The 23,994-nt window shown below is 38.3% G+C and overlaps 1 protein-coding gene across 3 annotated transcripts in view; it reads right to left on the bottom strand.

The window, feature by feature from the left end:
- WDR48 (WD repeat domain 48) overlaps positions 1-23,994 on the bottom strand; it is a 43,796-nt gene that overhangs the window by 9,767 nt on the left and 10,035 nt on the right. For 2 of the 3 annotated variants that reach the window (XM_061196606.1, XM_061196607.1), the window contains exons 2-14: positions 22,065-22,205; positions 20,040-20,118; positions 19,224-19,306; positions 18,975-19,104; positions 16,945-17,033; positions 16,464-16,565; positions 11,976-12,200; positions 10,226-10,300; positions 9,217-9,319; positions 8,304-8,401; positions 3,569-3,676; positions 3,161-3,257; positions 953-1,048 (exon numbers count right to left, since the gene is read on the bottom strand). In XM_061196606.1, the coding sequence (XP_061052589.1) occupies positions 953-1,048; positions 3,161-3,257; positions 3,569-3,676; positions 8,304-8,401; positions 9,217-9,319; positions 10,226-10,300; positions 11,976-12,200; positions 16,464-16,565; positions 16,945-17,033; positions 18,975-19,104; positions 19,224-19,306; positions 20,040-20,118; positions 22,065-22,205 (1,426 nt within the window). Of the gene's footprint in view, positions 1-952; positions 1,049-3,160; positions 3,258-3,568; positions 3,677-8,303; positions 8,402-9,216; positions 9,320-10,225; positions 10,301-11,975; positions 12,201-16,463; positions 16,566-16,944; positions 17,034-17,841; positions 17,859-18,974; positions 19,105-19,223; positions 19,307-20,039; positions 20,119-22,064; positions 22,206-23,994 lie in introns of those variants that run through there. The other variant, XM_061196608.1, reaches the window with a different exon arrangement.

Here is a 23,994-nt window from a genome sequence, read left to right on the forward strand (position 1 = left end):
ACAATTCTAAAGGGGAATGAAGTGGATCAGGTGACAAAAGAAATGACATCACAGGTGGGGTCAGTGCCCTCTCTATGACAGGGACATCAGGAGACTGGCTTTCAGAGAGAGAGGTATGTCATCCTTGCAAAACAGATTTAAACTCCAAAAATCATTCTGGATGAATCAGTCAGCCAGAACAAAGTCTCTGGCAGGAGGTCCTCGTCACTGCTGACCACCGTAAGTGGGCAATCTTCAGAGAATCTTCAGCAGATAAGTCCTCAGTAGGTGGGACTCAAGGTTACATATGAGTTGTGAAACTTTAAGGTTTTTTTTCCCCTTTCTTTAATGAAACTGAGCCAAATTCTCCTCTGCTTCCCAGAGAAAGTTACTGCCACTGCCTGTGGCACACAAAGCTTTTCAATGCCCTCAATGACATTAATTCTTTACACATACTCATTCACTTACCCTGACACTTCTGAGTTGGGATTTGATTTTTTGAGCCAAGATCAGGTAGATCATCAGACTAGGTAATATCTACATTTCAAGCCAACGTGAAGTTTGACTACACAAGGACAAACCTGGCTTTCTGATGTTAATTAGCGAGCACTGGAGGTAAATCCAGCAGCTCCACGGATACCCTAAGAAATATCTTTGGAATAACCCTGCTAAGCTGCCTACGTTTAAGGACAAAGGTCATTTGAATACACAGGGTTTATTCTATATATCTTGTGTATAGAATCTCACTGATTAAAAGCTCTTTTGGAATCTCAGTTAAGACTGGATGGATGTTCTCTAGGATGTGGAAGGGAGGGCAGTAAATTGGGCACATCACATATATTTATTATGTCACACTTTAGCAAATGCTTAAAATAATTTTTTTAAAAAAACATTCTCAGGATAACACACAATCTAAGTGTCCTTAACTTCTGAGTAATTTTTAAATCAATTATCCTGATATAAAAACACGAACCATGGTTTACTTCATTTTCTTCTTCATCTATTGGATTCACATGTGTCCTAGGCCAATATTCTAGGAGGGCCTGGAGTAAAAGTCCTCCTAAGTTCACTGCAAAAGAGTTGATATAAAAAAGAAAAGAAATGGAAAAGAGAATCATTAGCTTTAATCTAAAAATAGAGGGAAAGAAGTAAAAATTAAAAGTTTCCACAAACTCTGATGTTACATTCTTAACCCAATGCCAAGGATATTTAAAAGCAAGATTTAGAGATTTCACGAAGTCTATTAAAATTTTATCTTAGAATGTTTAAAGCTGTGATAATATGGAGCAAACACATATTCTATTTGGTTGTTCAGATACAGCCATTCTTTAAAAATGAACAAACAAAAACAGCAACTGTAGTCTTTAAAGGGCTATTTCCATACAAAGCCAGTACCCTATATTTATATATATCAGGTATTTCTACATGCTACATTCTTAGGAGAATACTGATCAAAAATATAATCAACAAAATGTAATAGACTCTTATGAAGATGAGTCTCTTCTCACCATACACAAGAATTAACTCAATATGGATTAAAGACTTGATGTAAGACCTGAAACCATAAAACTCCTAGAAGAAAACACAGGCAGTAAGCTCGCTGACAATGGTCTTGGCAATGATTTTTTTGGATCTTACACCAAAAGCAAGGGCAATGAAGGCAAAAATAAACAAGTGGGACTACATCAAACTAAAAAGCTTCTACAGAGCAAAGGAAATCATCAACAAAATGAAAAGGCGACCTAGTGAATGGGAGAAAATGTTTGCAAATCATGTATCTGAAAGGAGTTAATATCCAAAATATATAAAAAATTCATACAACTCAATAGCAAAAAAACTGAACAATCTGATTAAAAAATGGACAGAAGATATGAATAGACATTTTTCCAAAGAAGACACACAGACAGTCAACAGGTACATGAAAAGATGCTCAACATCATTAATCACCAGGGAAATGCAAATCAAAACCACAATGAGATATCACCTCACACCTGTCAGAATGGCTATTATCAAAAAGACCACAAATAACAAATGTTTGAGAGTACGTGGAGAAACAGGAATCCTTGTGCACTACTGATGGGAATGTAAATTGGTGAAGCCACTGTGGACAACAGTACGGCAGTTCCTCAAAAATAAAACTATCATATCTAGTAATTCCACTTCTGACTATTTATCCAAAGAAAAGGAAACCACTAATTCAAAAAGATATATGCATCCCCATGTTCACTGCAGCACTATTTACAATAGCCAAGATATTAGAAACAACCTCATTGTTCACTGATGGATGAATGGGTAAAGAAAATGTGATACACATACACACACACACACACACACAGAAATATTATTCAGTCATAAAAAAGAATGAAGTCTTGCCATTTGCGACAACAAGGATGAACCGTGAAGGCATTATGGTTAAATGAAATATGTCAGACACAGAAAGACAAATACCGTATGATCTCACTTATATGTGGAATCTAAAAACAAAAAAGCCAAAAAGCAAAGCTCACAGATACAGAGAACAGATTGGTGGTTGCCAGATGTGGGGAGTAATGGAATGGGCAAAATGGGTGAAGGGGGTCAAAAGGTACAGTCTTCCAGTTATAAAATAAATAAGTCATGGGGATGTAATATACAGCATGGCAACTGTAGTTACTATTACTGTATTGCATATTTGAAAGTTGCTAAGAGAGTAGATCTTAAAAATTCTCATTAAGAAAAAAAAATTTTCTATGTATGGTGATGGATATTAACTAGACTTATTGTAGTGATTATTTTACAGTATATACAAATATTGAATCATTATATTGTACATCTGAAACTAATACATTATATGTCAACTATACTTCAATAAATTTTTTTTTTAATTGGGGGGGAAAAACTGTTTCCTAGCTTCACTTTCCTAACCTAACAGACTTCCCGAACGGTTTAAGGGTAGAGAGTGTGCTGCATGTTTAACTGTTAAAGCTAAGCCATAGATTGTGAGAAAAATCAAGATCCCCAAAACATTTAAAATGAATAGTATTTTCCATTTCCATATGAGAGAATATACAGATTTCTTGAAAAACGATTTTTAAAAAACCCAAATATTGTTTAGAAAAAAAAAGATGAGCACATAAAAAAACAGCACAGATCCACCTTCTCTTTTGGAAGGCGAAAGGGAAAGAAGGACACTTAAACTCACATTTTGGATCTGACCCGTCAGGGCTGCTAAAGCCAGCATCTTTTGCAGAAACCCAAGCAGCAAAACAGTCACTCTCATCCAAAGTAATTGTCAACATCTGTCAAAAGAAAAAAATTGTTAGTGACATTCCATGTGAATACATTCTCCAAATAAGTCTCTAAACCATTATTTATTTGTACTATTTAACTAAAGTGCTAAGCCACAGATTCAGAACCAAAATGTGTTTCTGCGTGATTCGATGCAACTACAATTTAATACACTGGGATATGAAAAGGCATTTAAACTGCATAAAATTTTTTCCTTTCATACATAAAAACACAGGACTCTATAACTAATAATACTTAATTTTGAGCTATATTAGAAATTTTCAACTAACCCAAATCGCACAAATATCAATTGCTAACTTACCCCTGTTTTTAAGTCTACTGAGAACCAATTTGGTACATATACCATCTTAAATCTTTTCTTAATTTCATCTTCAAAATCCACTTTGCCCAGATCTTCAACTTTACATGCCTATACATCAAAAATAAAGTATGATAATTATCAATGTTAAGTGGTCAACTGATTTGATTCTGACTTAGCCACTCAAAATTTTACACATTTGCCTAAATATAATGGAGTCTTAAATACATTCCAAAAAGAACATAGTCAAATATTTTTATCTTAAAGCATTTACCTTTAAGTAACTACGTCCTATTAAAATTTTAAATTAAAAAAACACGAACTGTTCTTTTTTGGGAAACTGTATCCTAATTTTGCTCATATTGATATAATATACCACCACACTTATCTGGAAGCAATGTCAAATGAAGCAAAAAAAATCTTCAAGGAACAAATAACAGTTTCTAAGCACTTTAAGAGAACTGTGAAGCTATCAATACCTTCAGACAACAGCTATAATATAGGCAGCAATTTTAAGTTTCTCTTTCTTGACCATCACAATCTTTCTTATTCATTCCCTAAATATCTATGCTCCCCAAAAGTATGTCCTGAACTTCCCCTCGTGCCATGGAGCATTTCCAATCACAGTTCATCTCTATCCTGAACAATATCACAGAATGTTCCCTCTACCTATTCTTCCTAACAGCAAACTGGCTCTTTCCTGAGGGTCCCATCTCATCAGCTGTCTTCTCAAAGGGTGACTCTGCATCTTCTCCTACATCCCATAACTCTCTAATGGCATACAGAGACCATCATTCCACCATCGCTATGTAAAAACTCCTATTTCTTTGAGCCCGTATCATTTAGCTGCAGTAAACCGTACCCCTTTTCCTCACAGCCATCTAGCAACCTCTGTGCTCGCTCTCCCTCATCCTCCTCATTCAATGGCAACTTGAGCCTGGCTTAATATCTTAAAACCCATCTTGAGATCTTGCTTGCATCCCGGACAATATGAACATCCACATGGACAACACACAGGAAAAGATGGCCTCTCAAATCCTTGACAGTATTCCCACTATAAATATACAGTCATTAATGCTACCTGGAACTTGTTTCCAAAGTCAGTTCTCCACAACATCTTTGTCAAATCTCTACTCTCCTCATACCCCTGCCCTTGCTGCCACCACCTCCCTCACTACCCCCAGCACATGAGTCTGACCTCTACTTCTCAAAAAAAGAGGAGCCTTGACAGAATCCCCTTAACTTTCTGCTACTGTTCTTCCTGGTGCAACGAAAAAGGTGTCCCTTCTTGCTGTGCTCTGGATCCCCTCACCTCTTGCTTCTTGGGGACCTTGTACCACCATTTACCTTCTCATGTCTCTACGGGCTTCTCCCCATGAACAGTGAACCACGATCAAATTTCTCCCATCTTAAAAATGCCTGAACACCAAAACAAAACCTTCCCTTGACCTTCTCATGCCTAAATCTTCTCCAGCTACTGCCTTTCCTGCCCATCTCACCAAAGTCAAATTTCATCTAAGATTGTCTCCCCTCAAATTCTGTTTCTTCACCTCGCAAACACTATTCAACCCACTCTATCTGGCTTTTGCCCTTAGGTCTCCCTAGAAACTACTCTCCCCAGACACCATCCTCTTTATTGGCTAGATCCATGTGCACATTCCATTCCACTGTCTCACACAAACTCTCAGCAGGCCAATGCAGCTAACCACAAGCTCCTTCCTGAAACGCTTAATTAGTCCTTGAGCTCTTTGTTTTCTTACCCCTTTTTATTACACACCTTTGTGGCTTCCTCTTTTTCTAAAAATTCTTGAAAGGGAGATGACTTGGTTTCTTCTATTTTCAGTATAGATGTATCCCTTAGAAACTCTGACCTTTCTCATGGCTCCAACTATAATCCACAGCTGAAGACGGCTGGACCGATTTCTCCAGCCCAGTTCTTTCATGCGTGCATTAGGTTGTATAGCTCTCTGCCCAGCAAACACCTCTACCCAGATATCTCACATAAATTCAAATCTGCTGTCTTTCTCAGCATGTCCCTTTCGCCCAACAATGTTTTCTCCTCTGACGTTCCCTATATCACTTCTACTCACCAAACTAATTCAGAAACCTAGGACTAATCTCTGCTCCTTCCTTTTCTTCATACTCCCTTTTATTCAAGCATCACTTATCTACAGGCCTAAATATCTTTCTAATCATTCTGTTTTTTCCCCTTGTTCCCACCCCACTCCAGAGGAATATCTGATATTCCGCCTGTATTAGTACAACAGCCTCCTAACTATTATGTGTCAGTCACTACAGTAAATACTTCTCAAACACCCCCTTAACATTACCAAGAAATATGGACCATCCAGATTTTAGGAATAAAGACAAAGGTAAGCATATTCTGGAGATCACTTGGCTAGTAGCTGGCAGAGCCAAGGTCAGAATGCAGCTCTAACTCTGAGCCTATGGTCCTAAATACTCCTGACTTCCATATTTCTGTATAATACCATGTCCATTTTGCCTGATCACTTGATCTTAAAACCTCAAGGTCTAGTGTCTGGATATGGTAAGCTGCCAGGGACACAAAAATGCCAATGATGGTGCATGCCAGCTGAGCACCCCATCTAAGTAGAACTACCTCCCATTCAGACAGCAGGACTCTACTCAGACTTCAGCTAATTAGAGCAAGAGAGGACATCAGACTCATAGGCAGAAAATCAAAGAGGAACTGGCTCGATTTGACTTTGTTAGATATTCTGGAGAACATCAGATGCTGCGCAGCATGAGGTAAAGCCTAGCCACAGGGCAGAGCTAGGGCCACATTAGTGGTGAAGCAGCCAAATTCCTACTGATAAGGTCCTTAGGGCTACTCTGGATCCTCTCTGTCTTCACAGAACCCCTCTCTGAAACAAACGTGAGTTTCTGGTCCCCTGACAAGCACATCTCTACTGTAGGGAAAAAACCAATTGGAATTTTTGGAGCCTACTGCAATTACATTTTCCACTCAACTAAGGTCTCTTGTTCTGAAGCCATGCTCACCAAGCAACTGTTCTGTAATGTGATTTCCCACACAGCTGCGCCACAGGGAGGGAATGTGTTAGTCAGGCCAAGGTTTCCATTCAGAGACAGTCCCCTTTTCCGAGAAAGAAATGTGTTTATTCTTTGGATCCAGAAGTTAACTTAAGTGAATCTCTGTTCCTTATAACCAGGAACCTAACCAAAATACCAGATCTTTTCAATTCTTCCTTTAAAATATACCCAACATCTGTCTCTTCTTTTATTTTTGGATCAAACCGTCTTATTGAGGGACTCCAGGGGAGGGTGGAAGGCCTGGAGGACAATGAGATCTGATGTCTTCGGCCTGGCCAGGATCTCTCCAAGGCTTCACAGTGGCCAAAAGTCATCCATCTCTTTCTGTAGATCCCCAAGTCATTATGCTTAAGACAACTGACTTCCTGACTTCCGGCTTCTTTCCCATTATACATACTGCTACTGCTCTGAACATAGGGTTTTCCTGCTCTAAAATCATCTATGATTAAGAATCTTTAGGAAGTACCAAAGAAAGGCCAAGCCTGAAGCCTGAAATTCATGACTTTTTGGTAAATGATGTGAATCTCATCTTTCATCCTTACACACCCCTACTACTCTCTTATACTTACTCTGGTCTCCAGCTATACAAAACTGTTCACCTGGCCCTGAATAAGTATGTTTTGATTACCTTCCTCTTCTGTGCCTTTGTCATTCACTTCCTCTTCCTAAAATGCCCTCCCATAATCCATCTGCTGGAATCCTTTAAGGCCCTGTTCAAATGATTTCTCCACTGTGAGGTTCTCCTGATTTCTCCAGCTGTAAGTAATCACCCTTGTCCATAAGCTATCTTGTGCTCTGTTGTCCCTTCTACCAGAAGGGATCATGAAATAGACTTTTTCATCATTTGTGACCCTCAACACAGTTCTTTGCACACAGTATTCGTTCATTCCAGAAATATTTTTTGAACAATTATAACAACAACACTAAGAAGGGACATTTGTCAGGATTCTAAAAGCAAACTTTTCAATCTGTCTATAAATTCTTCAGTGCTATTTATAATGTGGTTGAACAGCTTAATACATCTCAATTATCCAAGGAGTCACTGTAACATGACCCAAAGTAGTAACTGCTGCTCACAGTGATGGTTATAAATCCTAAGAGATGGCCAAACTTATTTTGTGTACTCCAGTGGTTCTCAACCCAGGGTGATTTTGCATCCTTCTTCTTCCTTCCTCCCCCTAAACATATGGCAATATCTAGAGACATTTTTGGTTGTTATAACTGAAGTGGGGGATAGGGATGAAGGTGGTTACTGGCATCTACTGGGTAGAGGCTAAGGGATGCTCCTAAACATCCTACAATGCACAGGACAGATCCTACCCCGCCCCCCTGCCAAAATGTCAACAGTTTCAAGGACGAGGAACTCTGATGTTTTCATTTTAAGGGAAGGCAGCACAACACAGTTTGTAATACACTAAACAGAGCAAACGGTTCCATTCAAATTCTGGGTACTTAAAAAGATAAACTATGGCCTTATCTAATATTCACATAAGAATATATATATCCACCCCAAAATAAGGCTGCAATTAAATCTTTATTTATATGATTATTATCTTGGTTATTTTATACACACACACATATAACACATATACACACACAGACTACAATAAAAAATAAAGGGATACATAATCCAATAACCTATATTTAATTACAAAAAGATACTTACCTTTAATACATCCCAATACGCCACATTATTATTGGTATCTTTGGTTAATATATGTCTCTTATCATTAAGAATGTGACACTGAATAATACTAGCACCCCCTAAAGGAAAAAAATCCACACAATTAGGAAAGCAATCCTACATTTAAATTCACAGTACAGCAATAATGTTAACTGGCATGTATTGTAACAGAATGTAAATCATACTAGCCCCCAGAAAGGAGAAGGTAAATCAGAAGGCCATATAATTATTTCTAAGGCAATTTGAGGCTAACCAAAGAAAAACTGTCTGATTTTAATAACAGATTAAAAGACTCTCCATTCACTTCAAGGGTCTACTAGTGGAAAATTATTAAGAGCAAACCCCTTAATAATTTTTTTACCCACTAGGAAAAGTCCACATGATGACAGGAAATCTGTGAATTAGTCCTATCTTTCATTAACTTTTGTTTCCTATCTTCCTTCTCCTGAATGGACATTCTATCCTAAAGGTCACAGCATGGACATCTAACTATAGATAAACACACCATTCAATACTCTAATCCCCTTGAAGTCAGAGCTGTCACTCGCAGTTGTAGCATGCAGAATTCAGGGGCCAGATCTGACCATTCTGGCTTGTGCCAAAAGACAACATTAAATCTTATATCTTTTACAAAGTGGTTGCTGGCTTTACCAAGACCATGCTTATTCTAATGCTGGGCAAAAAGATTAACTCAAGAAAGCTCAATTTTTAAAGTCATTAAAAAGCATTTAAAAAATATTTTTCTTCTATTAAAAACAAACCAATATACTATTAGTCTTTTGTTGACATCAGGATTATATTTAAAGGAAGGTCATCTCCTTTATTTTTGTCAATTTCTTAGTAAGTATAATTAACTTCAATAAAACGGACAATACCTTGCAATATCCTTACTTACCTTTAATAACCTGGTCAGGTTGTGTACAAAGGGGTGTTATAGGATTTGTACAGTCATTGTCATAATCTCCAGAGGCTCTAAAATTATGAATTCCTTTCAATGTCTAAAGGAACAAAATTCATTATTTAATCATTTTATGCCAATTAGTTTAAAGTGGCAAGAAAAACAAAGAACAAACGAGAAAAACCGACAATAACAACATCAACCAAAAAATACTTAGTCACAAAATACAATTACCTACCATTATTAAAAAAATACAAAACAAAAATTAAGAAGGGAATGTTGTCTTTTTGGAGAGAAGACTACGCACTCTTCCAGGTAAAGCTATGTTGATCTCAAATTGGCACAATGAAATTTAAACAAGTTATATAACATTCTTTTTTACAAGTACAGAGAAAGACCACTTGATCTACATATAAACAGGAATAAACGCAAACACTTTCTCTTTTGTTATCCACAGTCTGGTAAGCAAGAAAACTTAAATCTTCTTTAATTACGACTTAAGAATTAATAGTACTTTTGTGACTTCTCTCTGCTTATCCTTTATTTCGATACCTGTTCTTCATGCTATAAAGAAAAAGGAAATGAATTTGAAAAAACAACTTTCTGCTTTCTCTTACGTTTAGAAAAATAGAATCCTAGAGTTTCCCTGCTGTGTTGGTACTTGGGCTGCCTCTTTTCAAATACAGCTTCAAGAGGTCAGAAACTGTACTACTAAAAGCTGTACTTTACTGGTTTTATCAGGGAACAGTGCTTATTCTAAGCACATCAAATGTGTATCTTGGCTCCTGACAAAGAAGTCAGAAGCTGCATTTTGACTATGACCTTAATTTTTGTACAATCCTTAGGATCACACCTGCATTCATAGGGGCTTTCAGATTTTTGTCACTGTCCAAAAGCATGCTGAGAGTCAGGCTCATACTGAGCATTTGCTACTGGTACCTGGGAGGTCCGTGATAACAAACCACATGTTTATAAACCTTTGCCAGATATACAGTGGCTCACTTACCCATTTATTTACTGTAGACTTCGTTGTTGCAACCCAGATTGCAGGAGGGGGATCAGCTGATCTGTCAAGCTCCATCTGAAACAAAGCACAAAAATATTGCTTTGTGGAATGTTGACTCTTCTGAACTGCCAGGACCAGCTATACACTATTAAATATCAACTCCTTCATTCAATATCTGTGTGCTGATGATACCACAGCATGTGTTAAAAGCTAGGGATGCACAGAAGAATGAGTCTCTTTGCTAAAGGAATTCGTAGCCCTATAAAAGTGTAATAGGGGTGACTATTTACCAAAAACAGTGGCTTAAAGTTTTAAGTGTGGTTAATTTAAGGGTTCTAAATGGGTACAGTCAAAAGGATGGCTTACCATAACTTTTTGGTTTTGTCACTCCTGTGTTTTGTCTTCATGTTCTTAGTAACAAGGAAATACGTTTTTTTCTTGGAATATGTTTGTAGCAAAAACCAAAACCATTCTAACAACACAGCAAAAGGAAAAGTACCCACATAATGTACCCCCCCAACTTGCTTAAGGAATACAGCTGTACTTTGTGAACAGTTTACTGTGTCCTCCTATATTTTTAAAATACCATACATATAAAAATACACATATACCCATGTATACATTATGCAAATGGAATGACTCTACATTTGCCCACTATTCTTCCTGCACCAGGAAATTGCAGGTTTTTAGACATGGGGACAGGGCTGAACCACTAGCAAGTAGGAATCCTCTTCAGTTCAAAGTGATGCTCCTTACAACATGGTTATGCCTGTGCTAAACACTTCTAGTCTTTCTCTCCACAGCCAAGAGATCCTGGCAGCTGCGGGACTCGCAGTGCAGTTTCTCCTCCACACGTGACTCTCCCCATCAGTGTGCTTCCTGCACACATGCTATGTCTGTATTTTAGCCTCCACTCTCTTGCTTCTCTAAAGGATTATTGCTTTTGTCCATTAGGCTGTGCCATCTGTTTTAAAGAACTGTAATTGGCCAGTATTACATGAGCTCTTAGACCATAGGCATCCTCTCAAGCGTCTCATTTGACCTCTATTCCCTTTTTCAGTCCTTCCTCCTATACTGTGGTTTCAGATGTCACTTAGTTTCGTAGATGATGGGTATTTACAATTCTGTTTCCTGCTTTCCTTGTTGTTTTCAGATGATTTCTGAGAAGGGGTGGGGGGGGAGTGCTGTCTTTATGCCTCCATTTTAAACCTGGAAATTTCCTCACTGTTGTCTTAATGTGCAATTCTGTGAACATTGGTGAGACTGAACATCTTGTCAATGATGACTGGCCATTTTCTAGGCTTCACTTTTAGCAGGTGTCAATATGGATGGCTTCTCAAGTACCCTTTTACCCACCACCCAGGACTATCTTGAGGCAGTGATGGTTTGGAATATGAACCAGCTTCCCGTCTTCTTCAGGAGCACTCTTCCACATCCTCCTCTTGAGGCAGTGGACAAATTTCTGCTTTGCTGTCCACTCTCGGATACCTGAACTCCTCATATTCCTCCTCTAAGGACAGGTTAGGAAAGCCAGGAGAGCTCAGGAGCACTTTGGGGCCAGCTCACTAGGATTCGCCAGTGCGAGAGCCATCCATCCCTGACGTACCCATGAAGTCGCCATTTCTTCTATGGGTGACGAACAAGTATCTTTTTACAACCTCACAGTTGACTTGTGTTTTAATATTGATTTTGCTGTATTTGGCTAGCACATGTAACAATCTTAATCATAAAACTAAAACATATGACATACCTTGAGAACTGGTGCTTTTTCTTCACAAATTAGCACCCGAATGTCAGGGTTTCTTAGGTCTGTACAATAAATCTTCCTGTCCCTTCCTCCAGAGTACACATGTGTGAAGGTGTCATTGACCTGTAGAGCCCAAACACCTTCATCATGCACTCGGTACGTTGCTATACATCTCTGCTGGCCAAGGGACCAAAGGCGAATTGTCCCATCAGAACTGCCGGAAAGGCACTGAGAACAAAGAAAGCTAAGGTTAGAAACCTGCCAAAAAGTTCCTGCTTTCTTGTGCTTTACACTTGTCTTCGCTCCTGACTCCACAATGTCAAACACACACCTCTAACAACCTGTATTCCTGCCTCTGATAAAGACTTCTGACAAGCATACACCACAGGCTGAAACGACCAAAGGCAACAGTATGGGCTCAAGCAGGGGAACCCTCTGAGCAAAACTTCCTCTGTCCTGTGTACCTGGCCACTTGCTGCATCACCATCCCTTGGGAACATGTTAAACATGTAAATTCCCCATTCCCATTCCAGACCTAATGAGGCAGAAACTCTGGTGGGGCTCAGCAACCTGTTTTGACAGGCTCTCCAGGTCATTCTGGTATGCCAAGTTTGACAACCATTGCACTAGGCAAGGAAGCCTTCTGGAGCCCTGGGTCACACCTCTGTTTTGTCCCCCACCTCACGGCTCTGGATTCCTGATGGCCTGCCAGGTCTCCTGGATTCTACTGACAGGAGCCAAAAGCAAAATCCAGGCTTGCCACTCACTCTGTGAGCTTGGATACTTCCCATATGAGCTTCAAGTTCAACATCCATTAATACAAAATGTAGACCCTCAGCATTCAGAGTTAACACTGGCAATTCTGACAATTTCTAAAGGCTCAGGAGTGTCAACTACATAGAAGTTGCAGGTACACAAATCAGGGCTGAGCACACAGAGAGTGTGACAGAAACAGGCAGAATCAGCCACCCCACATTCACATTCAGATGCCTGGTGTTCTCTACTAGTTACTGTGGTGACCTGAGGAAAGGGATAAAAACTTATTTCTTTGGGGAAAAAAATCACCCTGAGGGGAAAGGAACTGCTGGTGCTGGGAAAGGAACTGTATGAAATTAAGCAGGCAAAGAGCTTCAAAGAAGAGAAGATAGTTGTGGGCTTGGAGACCTGGATAGTGTTTGAACAGATGAGGCCTTCAGGAATATTAAGGATTTACTGGCCTGCTCTGACTTGAAGGGGCCTTCAGACATGTTTAATTAAACAAACACCACACTAAAGACTCCCCCATAAGCTGTCAGGAGCATCAGTGCTTTAGTCTCCAATTCCAACTAGTTCACAAGAGAACCAAGAGACTAACCAATAAAGAAACTGTCAGGAGTAAGGTGGCAAGCAGACCTTCATCACGTGTGTAGGAGCACTGTGGCAGTCTGATGGGGAGAAGGCAGGGAGGAGTTCTCCATTCCAGGAAGAGATGCTACTCTGTGGTGGCAAAGCTGTTAGTAAAGCTTTGATCACTCAGATTCTAGACCATATATCTGCAAGGAATAAGGTCTGACAACTTTAGGAAAAGGAAAGCAAAGATGATATGTTGAAAGTCCTCACAGGCTGGGTGACTTACAGCAGTAAAGAGATAAGTTCCAAACCCAGAATGCACAGGTGAAAGTAGATGAGGAAACAAAGAGTATATTAGAGTTCTATATCAACCCTGACATAGAATACAAAATAATCTTTGATGCTAGTCAGTATTCTAAGACTGCTAAAAAGCAGGCTCCCAAATAGACAGCAATCACTTTTAAAGTACTATGCAGGCGAACATCTTTGCAGTATTTGGTAGTATAGTTGAAGGAGGTGGCCATTTTATAGGAATTCTAGTGCCTGATATCCTATAAGAGCTAGAGGAGTCATCAAAACATTTCCCACTGCCTCCACCCTTCCACGGGATAAAAATGAAGACCCCTTCATTATGAGGTGGCCTCTGGGATTAGGACAGAATGCCCCAAATGGTTCTGCTAAGTCAGACTTAGGGGAACAGATTCTATAGCCTGATCAGGTGCTCTGTGCTTCTGCCAATGGACATGAGAGGTACCAGTGTATTGGGGCCAGGCTGCTGTTGACCAACACAAAGCGTTTCTGGAATGGTCGCTTACACACAATTGTAATTGCCAATAGAGAGCAGCCCAGTGAGCAAGTCAGGGGCAGGGAGTGACCTAATGCTCAGAGATACCCCCGACCCATGAGCTAGTTTCAGCAGGACTTGTATTACCAAGGAAAACCCTGTGAGTGACACACAAGGATGTGACTGACTCAGAGCAAGATGGCAGGTTGTCCCAGATCCTCAAGCAATTGCCTGAGCGAGTACAAGGACTGAAAAGTCAGCTGGCTTGGCCCACGAATGTTGGCACAATCAGAACAACTGCCATGGTGACAGACCTCAGATAGTAAGATTTGCTAAGTATCTTACTATCAATACAATGAAGGAAGTGAGGCAACAGGCTGACATCGATGGGATTCTTTGGCCTATTATACATCTTATCATAAGTCCCTGACTTACAATGCCAGCAGAGCCCCTACATTAGAAGCTTGCAGGGCAACTCTGCAAGATGCAGTATATACTCTGGTCCAGTAACCGATGGTTACTTCTTCCATGTTGCAAGAGTTTGTGAATCAGTATGTAAAGGTTTCTTTTTTCCTCCTCTCTTTTCTCAGTTGAGTAGTTATTACAGATGTTTTCTTGATCAATTCCCTAATGTAAGGATGCCGTGTTGTTGGTGGCTAAATCTACATTTAGTCTCTCGTTGCCAATAAGGAAAATGGATGAAGGAGGAACTAGAGGAGGAATGGCATCTGCTTAATTATTTACTCTAAGGCTGACAGGCAGCTTTTAAAGTAGTACCACATCACCTTCTCTGCTTTCAGTAAGTGGAACTGACTACAGGTGAAGTGCATTTGTAAGTAAATGTGCTACTTAAATAGTCTTAGGTAAAAACACATTCATAATTGTCTATATAGGAAACAAGGCATGGAGTGTAGTAGACAGGAGGAGATTTACGAAAGTCTGCCAGGCCCACAGCCCATTTCTGGAAACCATCTTGTCTATAGCCTCTAGTTAAGCCCAGTCCCATGGAGACCATATGATCTAGTTCAATCCTGGACAAAGCTAACAGAACTAGGCATGGACAACCATCTCAAGTGTAGCCTAGCAGCTACTGCAACAGTGAGGAGCTAACTGTACTGGGCTTTTTTTGGCCACGCCTCACGGCTTGTGGGATCTTAGTTCCCTGACCAGGGATTGAACCTGGGCCCCGGCAGTAAAAGCATGGAGTCCTAACCACTGGGCTGCCAGAGAATTCCCCTGTACTGGGCTTTTTAGACTCACATGAAAATGCTGCTATGAAGAAACTCAAGAGCTCTAGAAAATGCCATGGCTTACAGACAAGAATATACTCATTATTTCTACTCTTCTCACCAATTACACTAACTAAATATTATGACTCCCACTTTGCAGATAAGCAAACTAGGGACCAGTACATTCCTCTCCTCAAGGCCACACAATACTTTAATATCAAGATCCTTCCACATCTCCAAAGACCTCCATGGTAATATTCAAGCTTCTCTGCCTGGTTCTGAAAAAATGATTTCTTTCCTTTGGCTAGTTTTTCAAACCTTCCTTTCACCTCTGGAGACAAAGGCTTCTCTAATTCATGTGTGAGGCAACTTCCATGACGTAATTCCACAGGAGTAACAGACCAATGGTGTTTCTCATCTCATCACATTCATACTCTCCCTCTTCTAAACCAATCACAATCAATTCCAATGATCCCTGCCCTATGCAAAAAATGGCAGCAGTACATGGTAGAGGTATGTCATAACATAAAATGGTGCTCAGTTTTTGTTTTTTATTATCTACACTGATGAAAGATCATTTTTCTACTGCTACAGGACAGAATTGTGATATATAATTCACAAATTACGTGGCCAACAGAGTATTAATACATGTTCAAACATTACCAAAATGTTTTTCTTTGAAATGCTGACTCTAAGTACTATGTTAGGTAACTAAATCTATAGACCGTATCTACATAGTCAACTGACAAGATTTGCTTGGAAAACAGACCCACTGTGAGGAAATTTTCCACTTACTACACTGCCAGAAAGCATTCAATACCAAAGCTTCCTTCTGCTTTACACAAGGGAACATTTTAAATTATTTCAGCTATACATACCATAACTGCATATACTCACTTGCATTAAAATTATTCTTAGGAAATCCTTCGTCTGGCCTTTATTTAAAAGTTAGGCAAACAGAGAAATTTTGAAATGTGGATTATTATATGTGCAACTGAGTATTTTAAGGATTTAAAAATTAGACCACAGTTTCTAATATGTGTGGCTTTTGGTTCAAACCAACTATGCAACAATATACAAAGTGGGGGAGCTTCTACTGTATGAAATTTTGTCAAGGTCAGTAGGTAAATGTTCATGTGAACTGCATACCTGTGTGCCATCTCTGTTCAACAGCAATGCTTTAACATTATCCGTGTGCCCTTTAAGCTTCATTAGTTTTGCACATGTTCTTGGATCCCATACTCTTAAAACCTGTGAATTTTAACAAACTATCATACAAATGATCAAATTTAAATAATAGATGACTTCTATAAATCAAATGACAACTATTAAATTCTGAGAGGGAAGTACTACTTCTGCCAATAGACAGTGTCCAAGGCTCCCAACTTTTTTAAGCAGGAGGAAGTCTTTTTAATGTCAAAAAAAGCACAGGCTTCCCCCACTCCACCCTCCGCCTGTTACCACACACGACAGTAATTATACAGTTATACTCTTATTTGTTCAAATAAAAGCTTATTTTAGTATCCACAAGGCAAAACCGCTGTCTATATATTTTGTAATTACACAGATCAAATTATTTTGGTTTCTTTATTTTCTAGTGTTAAAATATACCCTTTAAGTTTCCCCTTACCTTCTCAGTGGACCCTGATACAATGATTGTTCCCAGTTGATTCATTGCCAGGCTATAAATGGAATCTTTGTTCCCACTTAAAGAAGAAGCTATTAAGGATAAATGGAGCTATATGTTAAAATCATCAGCTGTTTAATGACTAGTTAGCACAAACTGCAAGTTTAATTATTCGATTTAGAAAATCTTATCTTTATGAGTACTCTAAGGAAAAGAAATCCCTATAATGGAAATAATTCTAAATCATAATATTGTTAACAAAATTTACATCTCTTCTGGATTTGAGCATACACAAGTGCTCAATAAATATTTGCTAAATTGAATTGCACTGCCATTTAAGAAACTATCTGCGTAAGTAATGTATTTTCAAAGATGCACATGTGCCAATAAAAATGAAAACTATGGCTAAACTCATTATTTATAAGAAAACACAAATCAAAACAAAAATACAATTTTCACCTACCAAATAGATAAAAAACAAGGCAATACTTAATTCTCAAAAAATACAGTTAAAATGGCACCCTCATACATTACTTGTGGAATGATAATTTGGTACAACTCTTCTAGAAGGAAATTAGACAATGTGTAGCAAGAATCATATTCATGCCCTTTGATTCAGAACTCAATACCACTGAAGTATGTACATAAAATTGTCTATACAGTATGATTCCAACCGTACAACAAAGAATAAATTTAAACACACACCGAGATGCTGTGAGTAAAGGAGTAAATACATGTAAAGTATTTAGAAAAGTAACTGCTTGTATTAAATGCTCAATAAATGTTAGCTATTTTTATTATCTCCATAATTATAAAAAACTTATTTGATATCCTCTCTAAACAACTCTAAGCAAGACATATCTGTTGCAGAATCTATAACCACTAAGCCTCGTCTCTGACCTTGGGACAATCCTGCTTTTTTTGCTTCATTCCTTCTTGTTAGTGTCTCTTTCAGGCAGGCCTTACATCTAGAGAGAGCTAAATGATGTATTATGACAGCCCCCAGCAGGGACCAGCTGCTGAATCCCTGAGATTGTGTACAGGTGAAAAATCACGGAAAACAAGGGAAGAATAGTGTTTAGACCTTCACATATTTTCTGAGAAAAAGGGCAAAATAATATTTAAGAAATTATAAACACCAGTCTCCCAACCTACCCTTCTTGGCACACACTAGATTATATTAGAACTGTTAGTTATATCAACATGAGTATTCCACAGTCATGACAAATTGGACCTGTTATGTAGGAATCTAGATAGTTCAGCCCATATCCTGAACACAGACCTTCTAGGCCAGGCTTAGCCGTAAAAGTGCTCTCAAGAATTCCTACTGACACCTGGCCTAGAGAACTCTTATAGGTTGGGCCAAGTGTGAGCTGAGTTTCAAGTCTAGACCTGTCTGGATCTGACTGGGTAATTGAGATCTCTTAGTTGATGAGGCATCCATGCTACTAACCTGCTGTGAATGTCTCTGAATTGCCTCTAGATGCTAGGTTAGCCTTCCTGAACTCTTCTGTTCAGGAAGAGTTGGCTGGATTCTTTAGGGCTGCTCTGAAAGGGTCCCACAATATTGGCACTAAAAACCTTTCTTTCCTTTGGGTATTTTCCAAGTTGGCCATTAACTCAAAGGCTCTTAGTATATAGTAACACTTTTAAAAGTCAAAAGCTGCCTACTTTTTGCCAGGTAATCACCACCTCCATCAATAATATCTGCCTAGAGTGTGGCTTTGGGCCCGGCGCAGCTGGGATATACAAAGTAATAAGACAGGCACTTCTGCCCTGTGGAAGCTTACACTTCAGCTAGGGAGCTAACACACGCACATGTACAAAAATAACCAGGTTACACCTGGAGAAGTTACCATTTTTATATTGCAGTGAGGAACTAGTTCCTTGTTGTTTAATCATACTCTTGGGGGCTAGAATGCTGTAGGTAGAACCACTGTCTTGATGCAAACTTATCAAACTTGTTTTATACACCATTCTTTATTTATGTCAATTTGGATCACTTTCAAAGAAATTTTTTTCAAACACCTTACTTGTGACAGTGTTATTTGAGGCAGTCAATGCTGTTAGAGTATTCACATCCCAAAGGAATATTTGTCGGTCCAACCCAGCCGATGCTACCAGTTCTTTATCCTTGGCATATGCTAAGGCTTTTACATAATCCTGCAACAAAATACACATACTCTGATCTACTCTGTAGATCAATAAGCAAATGAGCCACATGAAGTACTGAGATCTCAGTATTACACTAAAGACATTGAAAATTGTGTTAGTTGTTTTACCTTATGTGTCCTTAATGTTGACATGCAAAATCCCTTATGTGCATTCCATACTTTTACTGTTGTATCAGAAGAAGCAGATATTACTAGAAGAGGCAAAGAATTAAACCCTTTAGTAATGTGACTTAACACCATTTTAAAGAATTAACGTAAAACAATGTAACATTGTCTCAAACTTTCACACATACATACAAAATGTTCATACATAAATATCTGAATATTTATGTATATTGAATATTTATAATATTCCTAACATTAATTCAAACATCTTAATATTCATACACACATACACATATACATATATACCTGAAGGTTCTTTCTAGAACCTATTGTATTTTGTCTCAAATATTTTTTTAGATAGGAAAGACAAACTTTTTTTAATGTTTCAGTTGAAGGCACAACTAATTTGATTATGAAAAGTTTCTCTAACACAGATTGCAAAACCAAGAAATGGATCTTACCATAATGAAAACAAAAAGAGATATTAATAAGGTTAAAAGAAGAATACATGTTGTATGAGTCTATTTATATACAATGACAATGCAGGCAAACTAATCAATAGTGCTTATAAGACATGAGAGCAGTTACCTTGGGACAAGGGGTAGTGACTGAAAGGGTGGCATAAGGGGGCTTCTGGTAATCTGTTTCTTGATATGGATGTTCACCTTGTAAAATTTTAATGAGTTGTACTCTCAAGGTGTGTGTGCTTTTCTGTATGTATGTTATACTTCAATAAAAAGGCTTACATAAAAGAAAAGAAAAATATATCAAATTGAATTAAAATCTTCCAGCAGCCCTATAATTCAAAGAAATACTTACATGTTTTCCCATTACAACAGAGTACAATGTCATTTACCCAATCGGTATGGTGTTCCATAGATGCTATATATGGATCTTGCTGAAATTAAAAGAAAAATCATAAAAATGTCTTTAGTTTATATTAGAGGATAAAATATATCACAAATTATAGATATGTTTATATTCTTCAATTAATGTGACACACTGCTCTAAGGTCTTAAAATTGACAACTGAATTCAGAGTAGAATTTCATCAAACAATTGATGCTTCCATATGACAGATATAAACAGAAGTTTTGTTTCAGGACAGTTTTATTACTGATGAAAGTCTAGGTTTCCAGGAAAAATGCTTAATTTTTATGCCCTGAGTTAGTGAAGGCAACAAGATCTGGGCTAGGCACTGTGTGTGACACGAGTACAATAGGAAGGGGTTCACTAGAAAGGACAGGACATGAACAAATCTGCAGGCTGGGGGGATCTGACTCAGTAGTGGTGAAGGCTCAAAGCAGACAGCAGGGACAGAAAGGAAGCTGATGAGAGTGGTGAGAAGCGTAGCCGGACTGCAGAGGGGGATGCACGCTTCTGCTCTTAGCTTCCTACTGCTGTTTTTACCTGTGAACTAAACATTTTGTCACAGTATCTACAGTCCTTCAGAGAAGAAATGGAAGCCAAGGGCTAAAGGATCATCATTTCAATTCAGTAACTCAAGATTTTTCTATTCCTCTCACTTGGTTTAATCACCAGGAGAGGCCTTTTAAAGAAGAGTATTTGGCTATATCCTACACCTAAGACAGGCAAGTTCAAGATGATTCATGGGCAAAAAGAATAGCTCTCTACAAGTCTAGTTGAGAAATGATGCTATTCAATCTTGTCATAAAAATGAGGACCAGAAAGAGATGTCTGAGGGCAGGATAGGCAGCTTTCTAATTCTTCCAGGCTAGTTCTTGTTTTCTCCTTAATTTGTTTGAAATACTGTAAATTTCCAGGAGAATGACATTCCAATTCAAATATAAGTTCCAAAAAGCATTTCAGAGCCATAGTTTTCTTACTTTCCATGTTTTTAACATTGGGCCACCACTGTTTCCACTGGTTAAAGAATTCAAAGCCCACTGGACCAAAGTCCATTTAAAGAAACTATCCAGGAACCGTGCAAAGTAGTGGTTCCTTTTCGGATGGAACATCAGACTTGTAGAGCTTGCTAAAAGACACAGACTTTTAAAATGACAAGGTCTAACATCAGGGTTTCAGGGCTAGATTGCGTTCTAACTCTCTGTCATGAACTAGCTACTTAACCATGGGTTTCTCTGAGTCTGTTTTCCCATCTATGAAAATGGATCTTAATATCTGCCTTGAAGGATTATTAAAACCATATTGGATATGAAAGTGCTAAGTGTCTGGTACACAGCTAGGAGTTCAAGAAATGCTCCTTCTTCTTCCCTGAATCTTCCTTTCTATGTCATTCATGATACAGGCATTCAAACAAAATACAAAAAGAGCTCCTTTCCATTTGACTGGGGATTTATCTTCACATATCATTAAGTCCTGCTCCTGTTTTCATATTTTTACACCAACTTTATACTATATAATAAGGCCCTATGGGTTTTGCGGGCACCCTAATCACTTTTAAATGAAGAGATCAAATACTTGTTCAAGGTTAATTATAAATGTAAAAGCATATTCAATCTTTTTTTAGTAACACTGAAAAGGGATGCAAGAAAGCTTTTTGGGAACATATTTAAAACAGAAAAATAAATTGTTGAAAAGAAGCTCCCTACCAGACAAATCTCTTTGTTCCTTTGCAGTAAAGGGCTCTTATCACAAACCTAGTTTATAGAGTCCCTGCCTTAGCTAAAACACTTCTGAAACTCCCCTGGGGTGTTTTTCTCAGAAGCTTACTGAATTCTGGTTGCAGTGTCTTTATTTATAGAGTGTACCAAATAACTCAGTGCTCAAAGAGATTAAATCTGAAACTGTGAAAGGCACCGTATTAGACAGACCAAAACTTATTGAGTATAGATTTAAAATATAAACTCAATCCCTGACTTACCTTGTGCTGATTGACACTCCATATTCTTATGATGGAGTCTCGACCTGCTGTGAAAAGTCTGTTTAGTGCTGGGTCCAGCTGCAGGGCATTGACCCCATTTCGGTTGTACTTCTCCACTTCATCTCGAATAACATAGGAAACCTGACAAATATGTCAAGATTGGCTGTTTATGAAGTTACAAACCATGTGATAATAAAATGTAGCCTTCTAGTGGCCAATCTGAAATTCAAAATCCCATGTTTTCTAATATAAAACTTATTTCCCAATCCAATAAAAACTTTATTTTACTCTATAGAGACTGAAGGGCTGAGGAGAGAAGAGTGACATTAATAAAAGCCTAGACCAAGATAAGCAAGTTTGAGGCTAAACCACTGCAAATATCTCCTAACTGGACTTTCTCTCCTACCCTTGTTTGTCTTTAATCCATTTCCACAAAGCAGCTGGATGAATCTTTAAAACATAAATAGAAATATCTTTTAAAAACGTAAATAGGAATATCGCTCCCTGTTCAAAAACCCCTCTGGCTGCTTACTCCACTAGACTCAGGATTGGATCTGGACTCCTCAAGCGCCTCTCCTGCCCCTCATCCTTGCTCACTGCTCCCACTCCTTGCACACACTGTGCCTCCAGACGGGCACATGTGCTGGTCCCCTCTGTCTAGAAGCTCTTCCTCCCACTCTGTCTGACTAACTCCTACTGCAGTCTTTAGGTTTCTGTTGAAATGATGCTTCCTCAAAAAGACCTTCTCTGACCTGCTAAGTAAAATGAGGTTTTGCCCTCCAATAACACACTAAACTTTTCTTTCAGAGAACTTTTCCCTACTCTGTTATGGTTGATAACTTCTGTCTGCTCCATGAGAAAACTCAAGAGAATCAACCAAAAGCAATTACAATTAAGAAAAACTCAACAAGCTGGCTGGCAGCCAAAAGCAAAACTTTTCTATTCTAATGAAATAACCAGTTAAGATATAATGGGGGGAGGGGGATCCTATTTACAATAGCAACAAAAATAAATATCTAGAAATTCATTTTGCAAAGGAGATACATAATCAACAGGACAAGGTACATAAAAGAAAACTTGAATAAAGGAGACATACCATATTAGTACAGGAAGGTAGTACAGGAAGATTCAAAATAAACAATTTTTTCCTAACTTTGTGATTTTAACCCAACTGTGGTCAGAGTCTCACTGGATTTCTTTCTAGAAGTTGACAAAATATATACCAATAGTACAATGTTTTGAAGGGACTACCCAGTCACTTTTTTAAATGAAAAGATATTCTTTAAAGATCTTAAAAGGTATTATAAAGCTACCAGAATTACAAAGGAGAACCACAGTAGGAATATATAAAAGGATCAATGAAATAAAACAAAATTCAGAAACATATTTTCCCATTATACATTTTTTATTTTGATATAAACAGATTTTGAAACAATGAGGGCATGATAAATTATTTAATAAATTATCTAGGAACATCTAGTGATTCTATTGCAAAAAATAATATCCTCTCTCCAAATCTTAAACCAAAATGAATTTTCATATGGACTAAAGATTGAAATTTAATAACCTAATCATGAAAATACTTGCAAGTATTTACATAGTCTCTACATAGAGAAGGCTCTGGTAACGTGACACGAAAGACCACAATCTTTGCAAAAGAAAAGGGCAATGCTGATCTGACCAAACACAAGCCAAAACTTTCTACACATACACAAATGTTCACAGCAGCATTATTCACAATAGCCAAAAAATGGAAACAACTCAAACGTCCATCAACTGAAAAATCCGCAGACAGTAGATTAATGGTTTCCAGGGACTTGGGGAAGAGGAGAATGGGGAATGACTACTATGGTGTACAGGATTTCTTTTTGGGGGTGATGAAGATGTTCTGGAATTAGGTGGTCAATGCACTTTGCGAATATATTAAGAA

This window comes from Eubalaena glacialis, chromosome 7 (genome assembly GCF_028564815.1).
Source record: "Eubalaena glacialis isolate mEubGla1 chromosome 7, mEubGla1.1.hap2.+ XY, whole genome shotgun sequence".
NCBI classification, from domain to species: domain Eukaryota; kingdom Metazoa; phylum Chordata; class Mammalia; order Artiodactyla; family Balaenidae; genus Eubalaena; species Eubalaena glacialis.